Source organism: Globicephala melas, chromosome 12 (genome assembly GCF_963455315.2).
Source record: "Globicephala melas chromosome 12, mGloMel1.2, whole genome shotgun sequence".
NCBI classification, from domain to species: domain Eukaryota; kingdom Metazoa; phylum Chordata; class Mammalia; order Artiodactyla; family Delphinidae; genus Globicephala; species Globicephala melas.
Window position 1 is genome coordinate 60,658,544 of NC_083325.1, and position 19,764 is coordinate 60,678,307.

Here is a 19,764-nt window from a genome sequence, read left to right on the forward strand (position 1 = left end):
GTAGGTAGAGTTTGATTATAATGACATAAAAACTGCATTGAAAATATGTGAGGGAAAACTAGAGTAAATGGTTACTCTGCTAATATAATGAAATTATAGGGTTTTTTCTTTTCTCCATTTTCTAGATTTTTGGTACTGACTATATTATTTTACAATAAAAATGTTAAATTTGTAAAACTCTATAAAAATTGAGCTATACTTTAAGTTATACAATTTTTCATTCATATATTAAAAAAGACATTCACAACATGGCATTTAATTCTGATTTAACTTCCATGAAATAAACCGTACAAAGATTTCTCAAAGAAATTGAGTCTTCAAACTGCATCTCTGTTTTGTATTATATGCAATAGATTCCCAAGTATAAGAAAATCATAAAACTAAGGCTGCACTTTGCACATGACCATCATATTTAAGTACTATTTAGAAAAACGTGATACTGACTATACACATCTGATTTAGCTTCATAGTTTCTTATCTAAAGAAGTTCTTAAAAGATATTTACCTTCAGTTTTTCTTACATTTCCCTTTCTTTATCACTAGATGAAAATGAATAAGCAATTTGGACATGACATAAATCTAGGATATTCAAAGATACCTATAGAATGAATCTATAGGATAGAAGTTTCCACACAGAAGTTTCCACACAGCATCTGGAGTCAGATTATTTTAAAGGGTGCCTTGACTTTTGAATATAATACTAGATGCAATTATCATAAACTAAACCAGAATATTACAAATGAAGATATTCTAACACAAAGACTTTTAGGATTTTGTTTAGATTATCAATGGTTGTTTTATCCAAATTTTCTTCATTGTCATCCATGGTGTGCCAGACTTCAGGGAAAGGAGATGGTATCAGATGCAAAACTGGAACACCTAACAAGATGAAACAACTTGTAATTAAGTGCATATTTCCCATGAGTAAACTAGAAAGTGTCATTCTTCAAGGAAATCTGAGTAGGACTGTACTATATACTGTACTATACTATATTATATAAACACAGCTGATCGTTCATCATCTTCTGTGTACTTCCCTGTATCTTACCCTTATACTCCAAAGTCATTCATTCGTTAAACAAATGTTAAGTAATTCAGTAAATAATTAAAAAGCACTTACTATGTACCAGCCCCTATTCTAGGAATTGAGGGTTCATCAGTGAAAAGGCAAAGCCCTGCTCATATGAAGCTTACATTCTACTAGAGAAAGAAACAAATAAACAAATACAAAAAATAATTTTAGAAAGTGAGAAGGCTTATAACGAATAGTAAAACAAGGTAAGGGAATAGAGAATGAGAGGCAGAGAGTAGGGCCAATAAAGAGGTATTTAAAATCAGGGAAGGCCTCTTTGAGAAGCTAACATTTAAATAGATGTAACAAAGGAGAAAACAAGCTGTGTGAAGATCTGGGGATGAGCATTCCAGGCAGCAGTTTTAGCAAGTGCAAAGGTCCTGAGGTAGAAGTGTGCTCGGCCTGCTTGAGGAATGGCAATGTGTTCCTCAAGCAATGTGGCTGGATCAGAGCAATAATTAGAGAGAGAGGTAGGAGGTGATGGTGAGGGAGAAAAGAGGTATAAAATGGAGGCCCTTGTAGGTCATGATAAAGACTTTGGGTCTTTTTCTACTTGATGGCAAGCTACCAGAGCTTTAGAGTAGGGAAGTAACATAATTTGATTGACATTTTTTAAAGATAACTCTTGCTCCTATGTAAAGAATAGGGAGGCGGAACTTCTCTAGTGGTGCAGTGGTAAAGAATCCGCCTGCCAATGCAGGGAGCATGGGTTCGAGCCGTGGTTCAGGAAAATCCCACGTGCCGCAAAGAAACTAAGCCCGTGCACTTCAACTACTGAGCCTGCATGCCTAGAGCCCGTGCTCCATAATGAGAAGCCACCGCTATGAGAAGCCGGCGCACCGCAACCAAGATTGGGCCCTGCTCGCCACAACTACAGAAAGCCCGCGCACATCAACGAAGACCCGATGCAGCCAAACATAAATAAATTTTAAAGAAGAAAAAGAATATTTCTTCTTTATTAGCAGGAAAACACCACAGTTACACAAACTATAAGAATACAATCTAGCTCTATGAAAGGGAAGGCAGGATGTCAGAGGTATATGAGATTTGATAAATATTCAATGTGTAGGAAAAAATATAAAAGTGTCCTCAGGGATTTGGAATGACTTTCATAAAAAAAAAATAGAAGGCATGAGATGATTGGTGAATGATTTACTTAATCAGTTATTAAATTTAATGGTTCTTCACACTTCTAGACTGTCGCAAATGCATATAAAATACAATAAATATAATAGGTGAAAAACACACATGTGCAGGCATGCATACATATATACACTCATACATTACCTTTTCTTAAAAATGGAATATGGTCATCCTGAATCACACCTCCATAACCATAATTCTGGAAATACTGCCTCTCCCAAGAGTGATCCTTGAGCAAACCTAATTCATGGAGTTCATGTTCTGCAGATGATAATTAGACAGCAGATGAACATATCCTTTTATCTGATCAACAGTCAGATGCATAAGGAGTTTGAAATCTTGACACTTGGTTTTAAGACATTATGCAGTAGTACACCCATGACAAAAACCTCTGAGCTGCAGGAGTCAGGCCTCCCCAGAGGGCCCGGGGCCTCTGCCCTCACTGCCCTGGAGGTGGGCGGTGAGACCCCAGGACAGGAACCCAGCCTCTGGCTCCAAAGAAGAATCAGGCCCTAAAAGAGAGCCCTAACAAAATTAGACAATCGTTCTCCTCTGGTTCACGATTTTAAAGCTGATTTTGCTGCCACGTTTGGCAAAGCAAGGGCCACTCTGTTCTCCCAGCAGTTCCAAGTCTGGGCCACACGCCTGCTTTTGAGAAGGAGAGACCCTACGGGAGCAAAGACGCCCCCAGGCCACTCAGCAGGTCATCAGGGCCGTCACCACCTTGTCCCCTGAGGGCAGGCTGCCGGCTTTGTTTACAATCAAAGATGGTCAAAAGCATCATTTGTATCTTCAATCAAATCAAGCACTCAAAGACACAGTCATATTTTGGTAACATTTAAATATTCAAAGTACATGATGAATACGAGTTCACTGTCAGAAATCCTCACAGCATCGCACATGCCTTTCATTCTACAGATGACGCAGCAGGGAGAACACTTCAACCGAGATTTTTAAAAGCCTTTGTCGTTGGCGTCTGTTTTTTTAAGTTTTCAAACTGTAAATGTTGGGCTTTGTATTTTGATGTAAACTCAGAATAGTGGCATTTGGGGCCAGTGACCAAAAACCAAACCAAACTTGTAACTGACCATGGATCTTAATAAACCTGTTCTTGGTAAAAAAGAAAAAAAAAAACCCTCTGAGCTGAACTTGGGTGTGGACATTTTGGAGTCCTTCTAAGAATCACACATGATTCTAGCTTTACAGGTGAGAACCTCCTTAGAATCAGAAACTCAACAGAACAATAGAGAGATGGAGAATGAGAAAGCTAGAGGAAAATGGAGAGAAAAAACACAGGTGTAGATACTTACAGATCCTCAATCCTGCATGAAGGATGCCTTACGAGGAGATGCAGAGCTTGAAAGGGGAATCCTTAGAGAGAACAGGTATGAAGTACTAGACTGAGTGACCACTCTTTGGGAAAGGGATACCTATTATGACTTGCATCAGTGGTTCTCAAAGTGGTCTCTCATCAGCTGCATCAGTACCACCTGGGAACTTGTTAGAAATGCAAATTATCTGGTCCCACCTCAGACCAACTGAATTAGAAATTCTGGGGGTGAGGTCCAGCGATCTGTGGTGTAACAAGCCCTCCGGGTGATTCTAATGCACACTAAAATTTGAGAACCATCGGCCTACATTCCATCAGTCCTGTCATCTTGCAATATAGAACCCATGTATTACATACAGGATTACATATAACATGAGCCTATGTTACAAGATGATAAGAGATCACAAGAAGAGTTTAAGACAACTGAATGAAACTTCCCAGGATTGGTTATTTTAATTACTAAATTTAAAGGGTAAAATTAGACCGAGTGGTAAGCATTCACATGTAATGTGATTTTAGGAACATCAAGAAAGCCCCTACTATGACCAAAACAATATTCCCATCTGTTTATTGATAATTATAATTCCTTTACCTTAGGCTACAACTTTTCCTTATACAATTACAGATATGGTTTGAAGTGTAAGTATCACTCAGTGGGTTATACAATGGGTTAAAATTGTATTAAGATGTGAGTTACTGATATAAATTCATTCCAGTGGAGGAAATAAGAGAAGGGAATCAAATCCTTGACAGAAGGCCAAACCCAATTTCTTGAGGCTACTCAAAGTAAGGAAAACATGCTGTAAGGAAGTGTCCCCAAGAAGCTTACATTAATAATACCATAATAGCAATTCTTTCAAACTAGAAATTTAAATTTGCCAAAGATAAGCGTCTGAGGTTCAGGTAAAAGTTTCTTTCATAATATTCTAGATCTGGATATAAGCACGTTCTGAACTCGTGGCAAAAGCATGAGTTGAGATGGCAGCATTTTCCCCACTGCTGAGAAGAAAGTACAACCATATCCTACTCCAAGAAGTCTGTGTGGCTAGAAAGGAATTCTTAGCCTGATGTTCTTGCCTCAAAGCAGGGCTCCTGGCCTGGATTCTATAATAAAATTCTATCGCATGCTCACCTCTCCCTGAGGCCAATTTTTTGTGCTTTGTTGTGTTTTGTTTCGGGGTGTTCGTGTGTATGTGTGTGGAGAGGGAAGGGTGTATGGAGTGGAGGTACAAGAGAAAGAAGTTATTCTCCTTTTCCTTCTGCAAGCCCCAACCCTCTCTCCTGAGCCATAGATATCTTTGTTTCCTTGGCTGGTCTGGCCTAACCTTATCTGGTCCCTTCCACTCATTTATTTGACACTGAACCTTCTCTTAAATGACTCTTGAAGGATTTTGGCTTGCTGTTGCATCGCCATCTCTTACACCTTTGGAAAGTAAGCAGAGATTGTACTAGATTTAAAAGAAAATCACATCTGCATAAAGCAGAAAAGAGAAGATGACAAAGACTGAGATGGAAAAGAAAGAAACATTAAAGAATATCTTTTGGTATCATTATGAGGACATAACATTCATCATTATCCAACATGCTTTGCTGAGTTTTCCCTAAAAATGCATTCCATATGCTTCAAACAGGACTCTGAGAAAATATTTCCAAGCCATTTCTAAGGATATGCAAATATGAAATGTAGTATTTTATGTTTCCGTTTCAAAATTCAGTTTCATGCAGGAAAATAAAGTGGGTCTTCTAAAAGAGATGAATAGGAATAATAAACTAATCAATAAAGCAAGAAAAAAAGCCAGTAAAGTATATTGTGTACTCAAATCACACACTTAAATCATAAATTCTGAATTTTAAAACTCAGTGTTTGTCAGTGGGAAGAAACCAGGTTTGACTCTTTAATAACCACGGTGCTTACCAATTGCTTGAAGTCTATGAAACCATCTGGCAGTGTTTGGGAAAAAGTTGGGAAATGTTGGGTTTGGAGCTCCAATTAAATCCAGTAAGATCAATAAGTCCTAAGGGAGAAAAAATATTGTATAATTACTGTCGCCAAAACACATTTCATACTCATCAATGGAAAAACAAAAAATCAGTCAAAACTAACTGCACGGGGCTTCCCTGGTGGCGCAGTGGCTGAGAATCTGCCTGCTAATGCAGGGGACACGGGTTCGAGCCCTGGTCTGGGAGGATCCCACACGCCACGGAGCAACTAGGCCCGTGAGCCACAACTACTGAGCCTGCGCGTCTGGAGCCTGTGCTCCGCAACAAGAGAGGCCACGATAGTGAGAGGCCCGCGCACCGCGATGAAGAGTGGCCCCCGCTTGCCACAACTAGAGAAAGCCCTCGCACAGAAACGAAGACCCAACACAGCAAAAATAAATACATAAAATTAATAAAAGGCAGAATAGGTGAAAAAAAAAAACTAACTGCACTTTAATAACTGAGAATAAAACGCGGAGCTGTATAAATGAACAAAAGGTTTAATAACATTGTAAGTGAATCCTTTGGGGAAAATTTTTAAATCTTGCTTATGCAATGTGGACAAATGGCAAATTGTAGATTCTTTTTGTCTGTAACCCCAGAAGGATATCACTAAGGATAAATTAGAAGGAGGACATTTGGATAAATATTTCATAAGAAAAAAAAAGAATACATTTGCTTTATTTTCAGGTAGGCATGCAAGCCTGTCTGATCTTCTATTCCATTCTAATTAGCCATTTTATCCCCAGTCTATCATAACACAGCTGCCAAAGGAGAGCATTTGGATAGTAACTATTTATTCCTTAAAGCAGCATATAAGAAAATTTCCTTGACTAGAAGCTCTATGAGCTTAGTCCCTGGATATCCATTTCCTTTTCTATCAAACAAGAAGCTCAAGCTCGCTGACCACTAAAGGTCCTTTCTGGCTATAAGCCTCTATAATAAACCAGTGTTTCTTAACTTATTTGAGCCATAAAGCATCAGCAGGCTTGAGGACTCCCTGAAGACTAACCCCAGATTAAGAACTCCTGATTTATATACGTGAGGTAAGGTATGGGTAAATATCTAGCATTGATCCTGACATGCAATAGATAAATATTTTCAGAGTTTATATGACTCTAAAGACATAGTATCTACTAACTCATGAATGATGATTAAATATATTCACTGGGAAAAAATAGGCTTGTTTGAAATAGGAGTATATTCATAAGGTTGGATAAGCGCCTAAGAGTTTGTTTCTGGGGGGAAAAAATGGTCTAACTATCACTATGGATTCATATATTTGGACTGGTAAACAAATAACTTTGTTCCTCCTGCCGATCAATCAGGTCTCTTCTCCTCTGAACCCTTTTTAGCCACTTGAGCAAAAGTGATTAAATGAGGTACCAGTTATGCTCTCCTAACCCCTTATGAGCTGCCAGTGGGCAACGGGACAGAGAGAAAGCCAACATGAGATGTGCTGGATTCACAGAGGACATTGAATGTGGCCATTTGGACTCATAGGGTGAAGGTCAGTGATAGGGCAAAGGACAGGGATGAACGGAGAGGGTTAGAAACAGGCTATCAGTTCACAGGTAGGGTGAGGGCCAGGGATGGATGGAGTCACAGGGAAGAATGAAGTCTCAGGGGTTCCATGCTGCGGTTAGTGAGGACTCAAATACTGAGTGAGTCAAATATGGGAAGAGAGCCAGAATAGGAAGGAAATTCAAAGGTGGAGTAAGGGACTAGGTATGGGCTGTGGGGTCAGAATGGGGGATGAGTAAGGGGCCATAAGTTGCACCCATTACTTGGTAATAGGAGCAGGGTTTTAAGGCAGCACTGAAATGTGTCCACCACCATGCCAAAACACCACATCAAAACTGACACATCAAAATGTCCTGTACACACTTGGAGTCACTATAATGCTTTGAAGCCACCGAGGAAATTCTTCACTCTCATCCCCATACTACGTTCCACTCTTACTCCATTTCCCAAGACCCCAGCCTCCTCTGGCTTGACAGAGGCCTCAAAGATGGGATTTGCTCTCTCCACCTCTAATATTTACTGGGGGAATGTGCTCCCGTGGGACTGAAATGAATCTGATGTTTCTTTATTCTGAATTTTTACATCATTTTAATTGAGCTCAGTCAAACATAACTTCTAACCTAGAATCATTCTTTTTTAGCTCTGGGATTCCTCAAAAACCCAACGCCTGCCAAAAAAATGTTCTATTATAAACACTCTGCTCCAAGAATGCCTTGGCATTTTTAGGTCTTTAATTGGCTTCCCCTCCCTGCCACAGGCTTCCTTTGAAGCAGAGTCTGTAGCTGCAGCACCGTGAAAATTACCTGGACTCACCATGCCGTGCAATTGGTTGGTGTCCCTCGCTCCAGGTGGATGTGCAGTTGATGCCATCTTGGAAGCTAAGTGCCGAGACCCATACAGAGAATCTTGAGGAGACCAGTGAAGAAAAGCCTCTTCTCCATCAAAGAAAATTAGCTGGAGTGAGAGATCTGGCTTCGAGTCTGAAATATTCTGATTTAAAAAAATAAACAGTAGAAAAAGAGCAAAAATATGAGAACTAAAAAATAGCACGCTTTCCTGTTAACTGGACAAAAAGACAGATGTGCCGTGAAGAAAAGGAAGAAGCCAAAGCAAGTGAAAATATGCCAAAATTTATTTTGCACCATTTCCTCTCTGAAAATCATCACGGGTCCCACAGTCTTCAGCCACAGAAATCTCACCTTCTTCACTCCCTCTGAAAAGAGAAGTCTTACACTTTTTTCTGACTCCTTAGAGAACTATGGAACTGCAGTGGCAGACACTGTGACACAACACCCAGGTCCCTTTCAGAAGGGTGCGTTGTCCCTGTTGCCAGTAGAGGTGTCCGCAGAAGGCCTTCAGTTGTTTGTCCCTTTAAGGACTGGCTCAGCCATGGGGGTTCCTACGTCCAATGACTGGCCTAAGCAGGTGCTGGGGGCTCTCTAAAGGGCCATGCTACCTCCAGAGCTCCCCAGGGGTTGACTGAGGCTGTTGTTGAACCTGCATGGCAGCCCGGCTTCTCCCTCTGCCTACTCCCATTTCTTTCCCCTTCCTGCCACAGGTGGTGAGCCAAGGCCACTCCCTACTATGTGATTGAAAGGCTAACCTCCACGTCAGAGTGCACCTCCCAGGGAATCCAACCTGAAACAACGCAAATCTTTCTTGCTTCTCACCTTATGTAAGTCTGCAATGTTGTACTGAGTCTAGGTTCAAGAATCTGCCCTTGGAATGCAACAGAGATACAAAGAATGGTAATTACAGCCTCTTCCTCAGAGGAACCTACACTTGAGTTGGGTTAGGGAAAGATGAAACAAATACAGGGGTATGGCAAAATGTACCAAGGGTCACAAATGTAACACAAAACTCCTCTGGAAATTGGATAGATTGAGAAGTGGAATCCTTGGAGTGTCAAGGAAGACTTCATGAAAGAGACAGTATTTGAGTGGAACTTAGAAGGGTGAGTAGGATTCTGATTGATTTTATACTTTCCACTGTCTGACAACAACTCTCACCTTTCAGATTAGTTCTTCTGGTACCCTATCCTCACAATCCTTCAACCCCATTGGAATCCATAATCTTTTGAAATGTTCACCTTTTCCCAGTCTTTCCTTTACCCTTATGATGTCCTCACTTCACTATATATTCAGCTTAAATTCCAGAGTCAATCATTCTAATTGCTCCCTGCGTACACACTCAACTCCTGTGCCTCTCTCTGCCTTGGTCAAACTCACATGGCAAAAACATAATATTAAGTCCAACTCTCTGCCTGCTTTGTGCCTGCACTCAGGCAGCTGAACATGGATGAAGAAAAATACACCACCATTTGCTCTCTCCGCCCCTGTGCAGTACTGGGGAATGTGCTCCCGCTGGAGGAACTGAATCTGATGTTTCCTTAATCTGTTATGGATAACACTTCTCCTCTTATCTCTCTAAGGATATTAAAATAGTGTTCTTTAAGTTATTTTCTGCTCCTGTACACTATTTCTTCTGAGTTCATTTTTCAACTTGTATTATTTGTTTTGTTTTCTTTCTTTCATGCTGGAGATGGCCCTCAAATATCTGATCATCCTTTGTGTTCATTTGCATTAAACAATAAGATACTAAAACACTGATTAGAGACACAGATTGGTTGGCTCCACTGCAGGGCAATCTGATGCCCAGTGAGTGTTTTCACTGAGGATCCCCAAATGTCACTGTCTGTGGGTCTTTTCTATGAGGTGGTTCACATTCTCCAGAGAAGGATCCTCCAGGTTCCTGTCTGATGGGTGTGAGCTAGCCGCTGTCCTTCTCGTGCTGGAAGTGAGGGAAGGCTAGGGAATCTCACTGCTCAGTGTGTAGTCTTTCCCCTAATCTCATTGATTTCCATGAGGCACATCATTACTGCCCTCCTTTATATCTGATGTCCCAACATCCAGAACCTCCCTGGTTCAATTTCTCCAGAAAAATATCGTTGTCTAAAGGGCCTTGACTGGTTCCAAAGTTCTAATTCCAAATCAAACAGAACACCAGGGCAGAATAAGACTGCTTGGGACCGGAGACATTCTGTTCATGCCCAGGGCAGAAGCAAAAGGAGGCAGTCTTCATATTCTGCAAGCTTGAAGGTTCGGGTGCCTCAGAAATGTCAACAGCTTGGCGACTCCAGTGTTCAGTGCAATGACTTCCTTTCATTCTCTTCTCTTAGCACCATTTCATTTAGATAGGCATAGACCGTTCTGGACAATTACTCTGAGTCCTGTGAGGCAACTTGCTCTTTTTACTTCTTTTTAGGATTGGCAGAAAAATAACTGTGGCCTTCAACTTCTAATAACTCAGCCTAGTATCTCGGAGCTAGAAAATCTGCACGGCTAGATTTTCTTCTAGTCATTCTTCCTGGCAATATGACAAACGCCTAGTAACCAGTGTTAACAGGGTCAGTATGTTACCTGCAGTCTTTCCCCAACCAAGGCTGTATCAGCTAATGCCACAACACTAAGGTGTAACTCAGTGGCCTAAAACAACAATCATGAGTTCTGTGGGGTCTGCAGGTCAACTGGGGACAACTGGTCTAGGCTGGAGAAGCTCTGCTTCACCCTGCAGTCATCTAGCTTGGCTCTGCTCCACAAGCCTCTTAGCCTCCTCCTGGGACTGGCAGGCCAGCCAAGGCACGGTCTCCCCATGACGATGGCAAAGACATGACAGAGCAAGTCCAATTGCACAAGCACATTTCCAACCTCTGTTTGTGTCATCTACTAGCATCCCATTGGCCAAGGCAAGTCAAATAACCAACTCCAGAGACAAGAAATGAGGAAGTACCACCTGCTAAAGTGGGAGGGCACAGCAAAGTTACAAGACAAAAGAGGTGAATGTATAATTACAATCTTATTGCTAGAGGAGGAAGACTGCAAAGAATTGGAACCATCATCCAGTCTCCTATCCAGTCTTCTCCCAGGTCACATTCTTCCACCCCTTACCCAACCCATGACAGCTGAAGGACATAAAATATGTCCTTAATACAAATCTAGTTAAAGTACAACTGGAAGAATAAAACTGATACTCTCAAAGTTTGCATTCAAAACCAGTCTTTATTTTTAATTGTCCACATCACTGCTTACCTCTATTAGAAAAGATAATTAAAAGAATGTATGTGTATTTTGTTAATGGAGATCCCCACTCCACAACTCATTCAGTCCTTTCTATTTCTGTTCACCAAAAGCAGGTGTGAATTACATGGAAAAAGGTAAAGGAGCTCACCAAGAGATTGTGAGCCCACCACACAGATTGTGTCTTTAAGTCATACTTCGCCTCACTTCATGTCCTTACACTAGAAATGCAAATACGAAAAATTAACCTTTTATATCAGCTTCTGAACTCTCTCACCCAATTGCTGGGAAAGGATGCTAGTTAAAAGCAGGACAGAGCATGGGACAAAGACATTATAGAAGGTTCAGAAAACAAAACAAAATGAAAAAACAGTGAAAAGGATACTGAGAGGTTATAAACAATTCTTGCTTTCTTCAAGTTCAGCATCTAAAGCAAAAATAGAACCAAATATCTCTATTACTTCCATTACAAGATAAATCTTTTACTTCTTTACCCCCCTTGTATCAAAAGCTGGCCCCTTCATAAAGCTTTGAGGGGAAAAAAAGGTATTTGTTGCCTGCGAACAAAGTTTTTTGTTTCTGCTTTGTTGTGTTTACTTGGTTATGAGTGATATCTGAACAAAGTGTCTTCATCTAGCTTAGCACTTTTTTTCAATATACATGTAAGAACACAGAGACTGAAATAACATCTGAGAGTCCCAGAAGTATTCTGAGCTGAGAATGTAACAAAAGCTCTGCTATGCTGCATAAAATTGAGCCAAGATTCACAGATAATAACAATAATACATTTCTGCTTCATGCTTTTCATCTTGATGTGTCTGAATTACCCACTGTCTACTTCAGAACCACTAGCAGAAACTCCCTCCTTGACTCAAGGCCGCCACATCTCAGTATAGAAGGCTGTGATGTTCCATGACTATATAAACAAGAAGAAATAAACATAATTCTCCTACACATGCCTGTACCAACCTTCCACCTTCTTCATTTTTTGCAAAAAAAAAAAGAAAAATTTTTTTTAATTTGATATGTATTCATAACTAAGGAATCAAGTGCCAATCAATGAATATACTGTCATGTACTTATTGCCCATGGTGGACATTTTACTTTTTTTTTTTTTTTTTTTTTTTTGCATTACGCGGGCTTCTCACTGTTGCGGCCTCTCCCGTTGCGGAGCACAGGCTCCGGACGCGCAGGCTCAGTGGCCATGGCTCACGGGCCCAGCCGCTCCGCGGCACGTGGGATCCTCCCGGACCGGGGCACGAACCCGTGTTCCCTGCATCGGCAGGCGAACTCTCAACCACTGCGCCACCAGGGAAGCCCAACATTTTAAATAATATAATCTTCCAATTAATATTATTTCAACTTCATTTCATTTTGCAACAAATTAGTACAAATTGTACAGAAAGTCTACACTTCTAAATGGCTTTCTCACTCACCCAAGGATTCTAGAATTCACTCTGAATTACTGCTAACACGTTTTATCTCAGGAATCTACAAGAGGGAAACAGATACCTTCAACGAATGGAGTTGCTTGTCTACGGCCCGGGCAAGTTCCAGTATCATCGCACACGGCACAGCTGAATCAGTGGCTCCCACAAACACTCTGTTGTCCCAATGAGGAAAATACTTGGAGTCATAGTGACAGGAGAGGACCAAGTGTCGTTTAGCAGTGGGATTGAGGGTGCTGATAATATTTGAGAAAGACCGGTACCCATAGGGTGTCTGACTCAAGAAGGTATCCACTTCCAAGACCCAGTCAGCTTGAAGTCTCTGAATTCTCTGCATGATGTGCTGATCAAAACAAAAAACAAAATTTCAGCTCTAGACAGTTAAATTTTATGTAATGCCTTTCAAGCTAAAAATGCAATCCATGCTTATTATGTGAAGCAAGGATGTTTAAAGGAAAAGCTAATCATCTCCCTCTCCCTTAACCTCCCCCTGCCAATCCAACTCAACCAACTGTTAATATTACCAATGTTAAGAGTCTGCTGTATATCTTTCCACACCTTTCTCCTATTTATACAAACATGTACTAGCACTCAAACACGTATATTTGGCCGAGGGATGTATATTCTTATAAGAATAGAATCCTACTCTATATTTGCTCTGCTCCTTGCCCCTCTCACTTAACAGTGTATCATGGACATCTCTGCACATCAGGAGAGGGAGCTCCAGTTCAGTATATATTAAAGCCCACTTTTAATATTTCTAGGAGGATAACAAGACAGGTTTGAGAAATTAGATATACTAGGTGGGTCGTACAGGTCATAACTTCTACTCTAAGCTCTTTGAGGGTGAGAACTGCACATGGCAGCTCTTTTTGTCCGAAGCACTTAGTATGTGCCCCCAGTCAGCAAATATTTCATAATGTAACAAACACTAACAAAAAATACTAATGCTCACCTGTTAAGGATAATTCACAGAGAGTCCCGTTACAAGGGGATGGTTGGGGGATATTTGAGGTTCTGCCCGCTCTAATGATCAATAAGCAACTCTGAACCATAATGACATATCAAGCAGTTTTCCCTTTGCATTCCAGGCAGGTCCAGACCCACTGCAAACGCTGGTGAAAATAAGGAAGAATCTATTTTCCCATCTCTCCTGGTCATCTTGGGCTTTGTGAGCAACATGGTGACTGACAGGGAAAAACAGCAGATGGAAAAGAAACACCACTTCAGGGACTGGAGGTGTCTTCTTAAAGAATCTAGGGCTACCCTGGTGGCACAGTGGCTAAGAATCCGCCTGCCAATGCAGGGGACACAGGTTCAAGCCCTGGTCCGGGAAGATCCCACATGCTGCGGATCAGCTGAGCCCGTGAGCCACAACTACTGAGCCTGCGTGCCACAACTACTGAAGCCCATGCACCTAGAGCTGGTGCTCCACAACAAGAGAAGCCACCGTAACGAGAAGCCCGCGCACCGCAGTGAAGAGTAGCCCCTGCTCGCCACAACTAGAGAAAGCCCGCACACAGCAAAAAAAACCCAATGCAGTCAAAAATAAATAAAATAAGTAAATTTATTAAAAAAATAAAAAGAATCTAGAGTTTGTGGTGTGAAAAGCTACAGGTGAGTTCATTGCTGTTCCATTTGCCCTTTCCTATCTTTATTTTCCCTTTGCTTTATTTTCCTCACTATGTTCCATTTATTTCATTTTGAAATATTATACAGATTTTTGTGAGTTGCCTTAAAAAATTATTTTTAAGTCACACAACAAACTAACCGTCAACACATCCGGCAGTTTGTTCCACAATGAACATCCAGTGGGGATGGACCTTGAGGTGATAAACAAATAACTTATAATGACTGGAAAAGAATGGGAGATTCCCCTCCACGCACGACTTTCTAGCCTAGCCAAGTCTTGTGTGACCTGCCCTAACTAATGTGACATGACACGTAGGCAAGGGCCTTGGAACAACTGGGGCAGGAAGCTTCCAGGAAGAGGAAAACTAAGCCAGAGGGAGGACAGTGCTTCTACAGTCAGCCCTGCAAAAGCCAAATAAACAAACAGTTTCCCAGATATTCACTCCTTGCTCTCTGTCAGGAGGTGGACTTTGGCCTAAAGAGCATGTATACACAGTACCTTACCTTTTCTATTACACATTTACAGGTTGCCTTTTCATATAAAAATAATTTTTAAAACTTTATAACCTTTTTGAAATTATCACTCATATCTCATTTATTTTGTTATTCTCCACAATTCTTAGCACTGAGCTTTGTACACAGTAGGCTATCGGTAAATATGGGTTGATTATAACAAATAGGTTATTCTCAATGAGATTATATAAAATTATATGATATGGAACATTAATAGTTTGACTAGAGAGAAATCACTGCATCTAAGACAAGTTTTCCAGAGAATTTGAAAATAAGTTATCCTCAGACTTTGGTGAAAAGATATTTTTCCATAAAAGGGGTCAATCTTAAAAAAAAATAAAAAGCACATCCGCCAGAACATCTGGTATCCAGATGATGAGCTGCTCCATAAAATGTGTTCAATACCAATAGCTGCCTGCATGCTTACAAAATGAACTGGGATTTTAAAAGACATATCTGTTAGCTTTGCTCAGCTGAAGTCTCACACACAAACTCATTCCTCATCCAGTGAACAGGTTTTGGCCATAATTTCTGATATCTGTGTTGACACTAAAATCCACAAAAGCATCAGCAAATGCCCCCAAAAAGAGTTCTGCCTGAACTAACATTTTTTATTCAGTATAAATATTTTTATTTATCTTAGCAACTAATTTCTTTATAAACAATCAAATTGGCTGCATAATCTAATTAGGTCACCAATATCCCTTACAGTTGAGCTTTTGGCTTGCTGACTTAGTCTGCAAGTTCCCACTATAATTCTCTAGAGTAGGCTCCAGAAGCTACTGCTCTTCTCACTAGAGTGCCCCTAAACAGGGAGTGCTTGGCTATGAGAGGGCATAAAGCAGCTGTGCTTCTCTAACTACAGGTAGCAAAAGCCTCTGCCTACCAGGCATGCTAAAATGCAGTTTAGAAATACAGACTGTATTTTGGATTTCTATACATCTATCTTTTTAAATAGAGAAGGCAGAAAAGAGACAAAGAGAGATGGATAGATTGAGACAGAGAGAGGTGGAGATTGAAAAGAGAGACAAAGAAAAGGATATGAAAATAGAGGGGGAGACAAGGAGAGAGAGACAGAGACAGGCCAAGAGTGGGAGTGGAGAGACAGAGAGGAAGAGAGAGAAAGATAAAAGTAAACATGGCATTCTACTTCCTGGGGAGGAAGGCCCCAGGGGATTTTAGGTTAACACTGGTGAATGATCCTGGGTCAAATTAATTAAACTTACATTCTCATTTCCAAGTTCTGAGAAACACTGTCATTAGTAGAGCAGATTTGTTTGGAGGAAGCAGATCCTGTGATATTTGCAATAAGTCTGCAAACAGACCACTGTCTGGATGCTGAACCCTGCCACTGGGGACTTCAGGGTCCTCCTCCCTCTTGCGAGGACCATATATTAGTCTCTCAGGCTCCAAGCTGAAGGCCCTCCACCCAGAGCCCTCCATTCAGGGATACACATACCTTTCAACGAAGAAGCCCAGCTTTAGCTACTCAGATGCACTGGACATAGGGGATTTTAACCACCAAGTTTCTAGCTTGCCTCTTTTAGACAAAGTTTCTGGCTTGCTCCTTAGTGAGACTTTACCACCCTGATTTTTTAAATTTATTTTTTATTCCTCTCTCAGCTAGAAATCACTGAAATCCTCTAAAAATTAATACTGTCAAAGTATTAAATTTACAAATAAAGTATCTTCTCTAATAAAAATATTCTAAAAATCCAACAGGCAGCTTTAGGCCCATTGATCGGAGACAATAAAAATGCAGACTATGGGATATTGTTCCCATATTATCTTCTGAAAGGGAATTCATAGCAATGCACATCTTTATTGATAACTGATAAAAGTTAAATCACTAACCAATTTTATATCAAGTCCACACTTTTTTTAGATTTTAGAGTCTTCTTTAATTATAACCCTGAAACTCTATGAATTATAAAACATCTGATCTAGTGCTCAAAAATGCCTTAGGAGAAAAAAATAATTTTCCACCATTCTTGTCAAAATGTAGTTCAGAGTAAAAGGTACTGATCCTAGTCAAATTAAAGCCATTACGTGTAGTTCCCTCATAATAACTCAGTGTCATCTACCTCATCTTCAAAAGAGGGAACCATTTATCTTCCACAGCTTAGGGGACAGCTCTCCTAAAACTCATGGTAATTTTCTTTCCCCAAAATTATAAAATCAAATCTCTTAAGTGGGATTTCTAACCCAACCATCCTGTTAGGACTACTACTTTGTCAGCCAGCCCATGTGCAGGTAGCCCAGCAGCTACTCCCAGCACATTCCAAAGCACCGTCAATAAATTTCTCACTTGCCTCCACCCCACATGACATGGAAGATGTTATTATGGATTCCGTAACACTTTTAAATGAATATGAATTTTTTAAACCACGACAGAACCTATGTGTATTATTTGTGAAATCTATTCTGTTGACGTTAAAGATCAAATAGCAATATTTGTTGTCTTTATGGCTTTCTAGAGGTCACAGGCAAGGAACCTCAGGTCTGAAGTATGCACATACATTTCTCAGTATATACTTGGCCTTCTGAGCAAATGGTACCGGGAAATGAAAAAAGTGGAGATAAGTGAGCGCTACAGACCTAGATTTTTTCTAATGAGGAACTGAGGATTTGGGGAAGACCCAGTAAGTGCCCTGAACTTCTTTTAGAAAATGCTTGGGAGACGAGGCCCAGGGGAGGTCACTGAAATGAGTGGTATGCACCTCACTCTCCGACCCGGGCCTGAGAAGATACAGAGCTGGACACATTTGTAAGCACACACCACAGAGCTGGTCTCTCCCTGCTACCACTCTCCAGGGATTGGATGGAGAGGTCAAGCAGATACCAGTCCAGGTTCTGGCCTCATCACTGCTACGTGTACAACCTTGAGCGAGTTAATTTGCATACTTAAGCCTCAGGTCTTTTTTTTTTTTTAATTTTATTTATTTTTGGCTGCATTGGGTGTTCGTTGCTGCATGTAGGTTTTTCTCTATTCGCGGCGAGCAGGGGCTACTCTTCGTTGTGGTGCGCAGGCTTATTGTTGTGGCTTCTCTTGTGGAGCACGGGCTCTAGGTGCACGGGCTTCAGTAGTTGTGGCTCGCGGGTTCTAGAGCGCAGGCTCAGTAGTTGTGGCACACGGGCTTATTTGCTCTGTGGCATGTGAGATCTTCCCAGACCAGGGCTTGAACCCATGTCTCCTGCACTGGCGGGCGGATTCCTAACCACTGCGCCACCACAGTAGCCCCCTCAGGTCTTTTTAAATCTGTAGCACTGGGAGAACAACTGTACCCACAATTATTGTGTGGACGGAATGAGACGATCCATGCAAAGACCTCTGTAAAGTGGCTGACCTGAAAAAAGTGCCAGATGAACATCAGCCATCATCAGTATTATTCCTCACTCTGCCTAGAGCTTAGAAAGAACTGAGGTGCTCTTTGGGTCTCTGCCACCTAAGCCCTTAGGGGAAGCAAGAGCTGTTTGGATAGAAGACAAGAGGCTAACGGGGCAACAGACAATGGCATCTGGGCTCAACTTGAAAAGCAGAAGCCAAATACTGGATAGAGAGGAAGAGCCCACCAGCTGTGCTGCCAGGCCTTGCAGGTGTCACTCTGTCACAGCAGCGGAGTGCCAAGGTATTTGCCTGAAGTGTTAGGGCAGGTGGACTACTCTCAGAGGAGGATATGAGAGGCCAGCCTCACCCCATTCCTTCCCAAGCTGCCCCTTAAAATGGGGCTACTTTGAAAAAATAGTCATTCAGAGCTGGGGTTTCAGATTGCTTAAGAGGACTGACACTAAGGAGACAGAGAGACATTCAGGTCTAGCCCACCTTATGGCTTAATCTACCCTCTATAGCAGTGCCTTTCAAACTGCAGTGTGCAAATCAGTGTGCCTTGAAAACAGATTAGTGGGTCATGACCGGCTTTTAAAAAATCATAATAATAAATAGTAAAATAGAATTAATATCAGGGTAGATTGCAGGTAATAGGAGTATTTTTCATGAAACTTTTGTATCAGTTAACTCTATGTTTGTGTGTATAAAACGTAAAATATATATATTTGTTTACCATGGGCCAGAGTCAGAAGCCTGAGAAGCATTGTACTGGACAGAGTAGCTTATCACTGATCTTGACTCTCCCTCCTGGGAGAATACAATTTCCCAAAGGGGAATAAAGGTTTGTTAGGACAATAACTCACTCTTGACCCAGAGCCGTTAAGAAAGAAATGTCCAAGCCTGTTGATATTGGGTGTTTAGGGTCCAAGAAAACTCGGTTGGGTACCTGGGGTTGTGTCATAGAAATGATCAAGAGTTGAGTACTTAGTACCCTGTCTGATGTTGCACCCCAGACAGAGATTTCACACATAAATTGATTTAGGTTAACATGCATCTTTTAATTCAGAACAGATATTTGCTCTCAGTTGTTTGGTTTTCTGGGTGCTTATTTTAGTGAAAAAGATGAGATGACAGATCTGAATATCAGACAACTCGGCACTTCAGGCATAATGTTATCTCTCATGTGAAAACAAAGTGTTCGACAGCCTTCAGGTTTGTGTGCTGTTTTCTCACCTGGCGAGCAGCATAGCTTCCAGGGGATCCGGGATATCGCTCAATCAGCAACGGTCGTAAGTCATTTTGCCACATTTCAGAAATACTGGTGCCTTCTGCAACTTGTCGAAGAGATGATACATTCAAAAGGGCTGGTTGGTGATAATTCTGAGGATCAAATAAAATTATTTAACTGGCTATCATTTCATAATATGTTTAAGACTTATCCTGAGACACTTGCAATTGTAAAATATTCGCTTTGAACCTCAAAATAAAGGGATAGCTCTTACGTTATACAAAGTAAATTAAACTACTCAACTTTAAAATTGGCCTCTTAGATCTAGAACTGTTTTGGTGGCTTGTTTTTAAAACAGAATTAATATAATGCTTTGAACCTGAGAATTAATATTTAACACTTGTAGCCTGTGTAATTTTAATAACTTTTGTACAATTGCTTTGTAAAACTAAGGTTTACAAATAACAATTGATATCCTAGTCTTAAGAAA

The 19,764-nt window shown here is 40.9% G+C and overlaps 1 protein-coding gene across 2 annotated transcripts in view; it reads right to left on the reverse strand.

Moving 5' to 3' along the window:
- Positions 1-240: 240 nt before the first annotated feature.
- QPCT (glutaminyl-peptide cyclotransferase) overlaps positions 241-19,764 on the reverse strand; it is a 28,886-nt gene continuing 9,362 nt past the window's right edge. For both annotated transcript variants that reach the window (XM_070046866.1, XM_030857914.2), the window contains exons 2-7: positions 19,280-19,426; positions 12,638-12,916; positions 7,863-8,039; positions 5,461-5,560; positions 2,360-2,476; positions 241-879 (exon numbers count right to left, since the gene is read on the reverse strand). In XM_070046866.1, the coding sequence (XP_069902967.1) occupies positions 734-879; positions 2,360-2,476; positions 5,461-5,560; positions 7,863-8,039; positions 12,638-12,916; positions 19,280-19,354 (894 nt within the window). In that variant the 5' untranslated portion in view covers positions 19,355-19,426 and the 3' untranslated portion in view covers positions 241-733. The remainder of the gene's footprint in view (positions 880-2,359; positions 2,477-5,460; positions 5,561-7,862; positions 8,040-12,637; positions 12,917-19,279; positions 19,427-19,764) is intronic.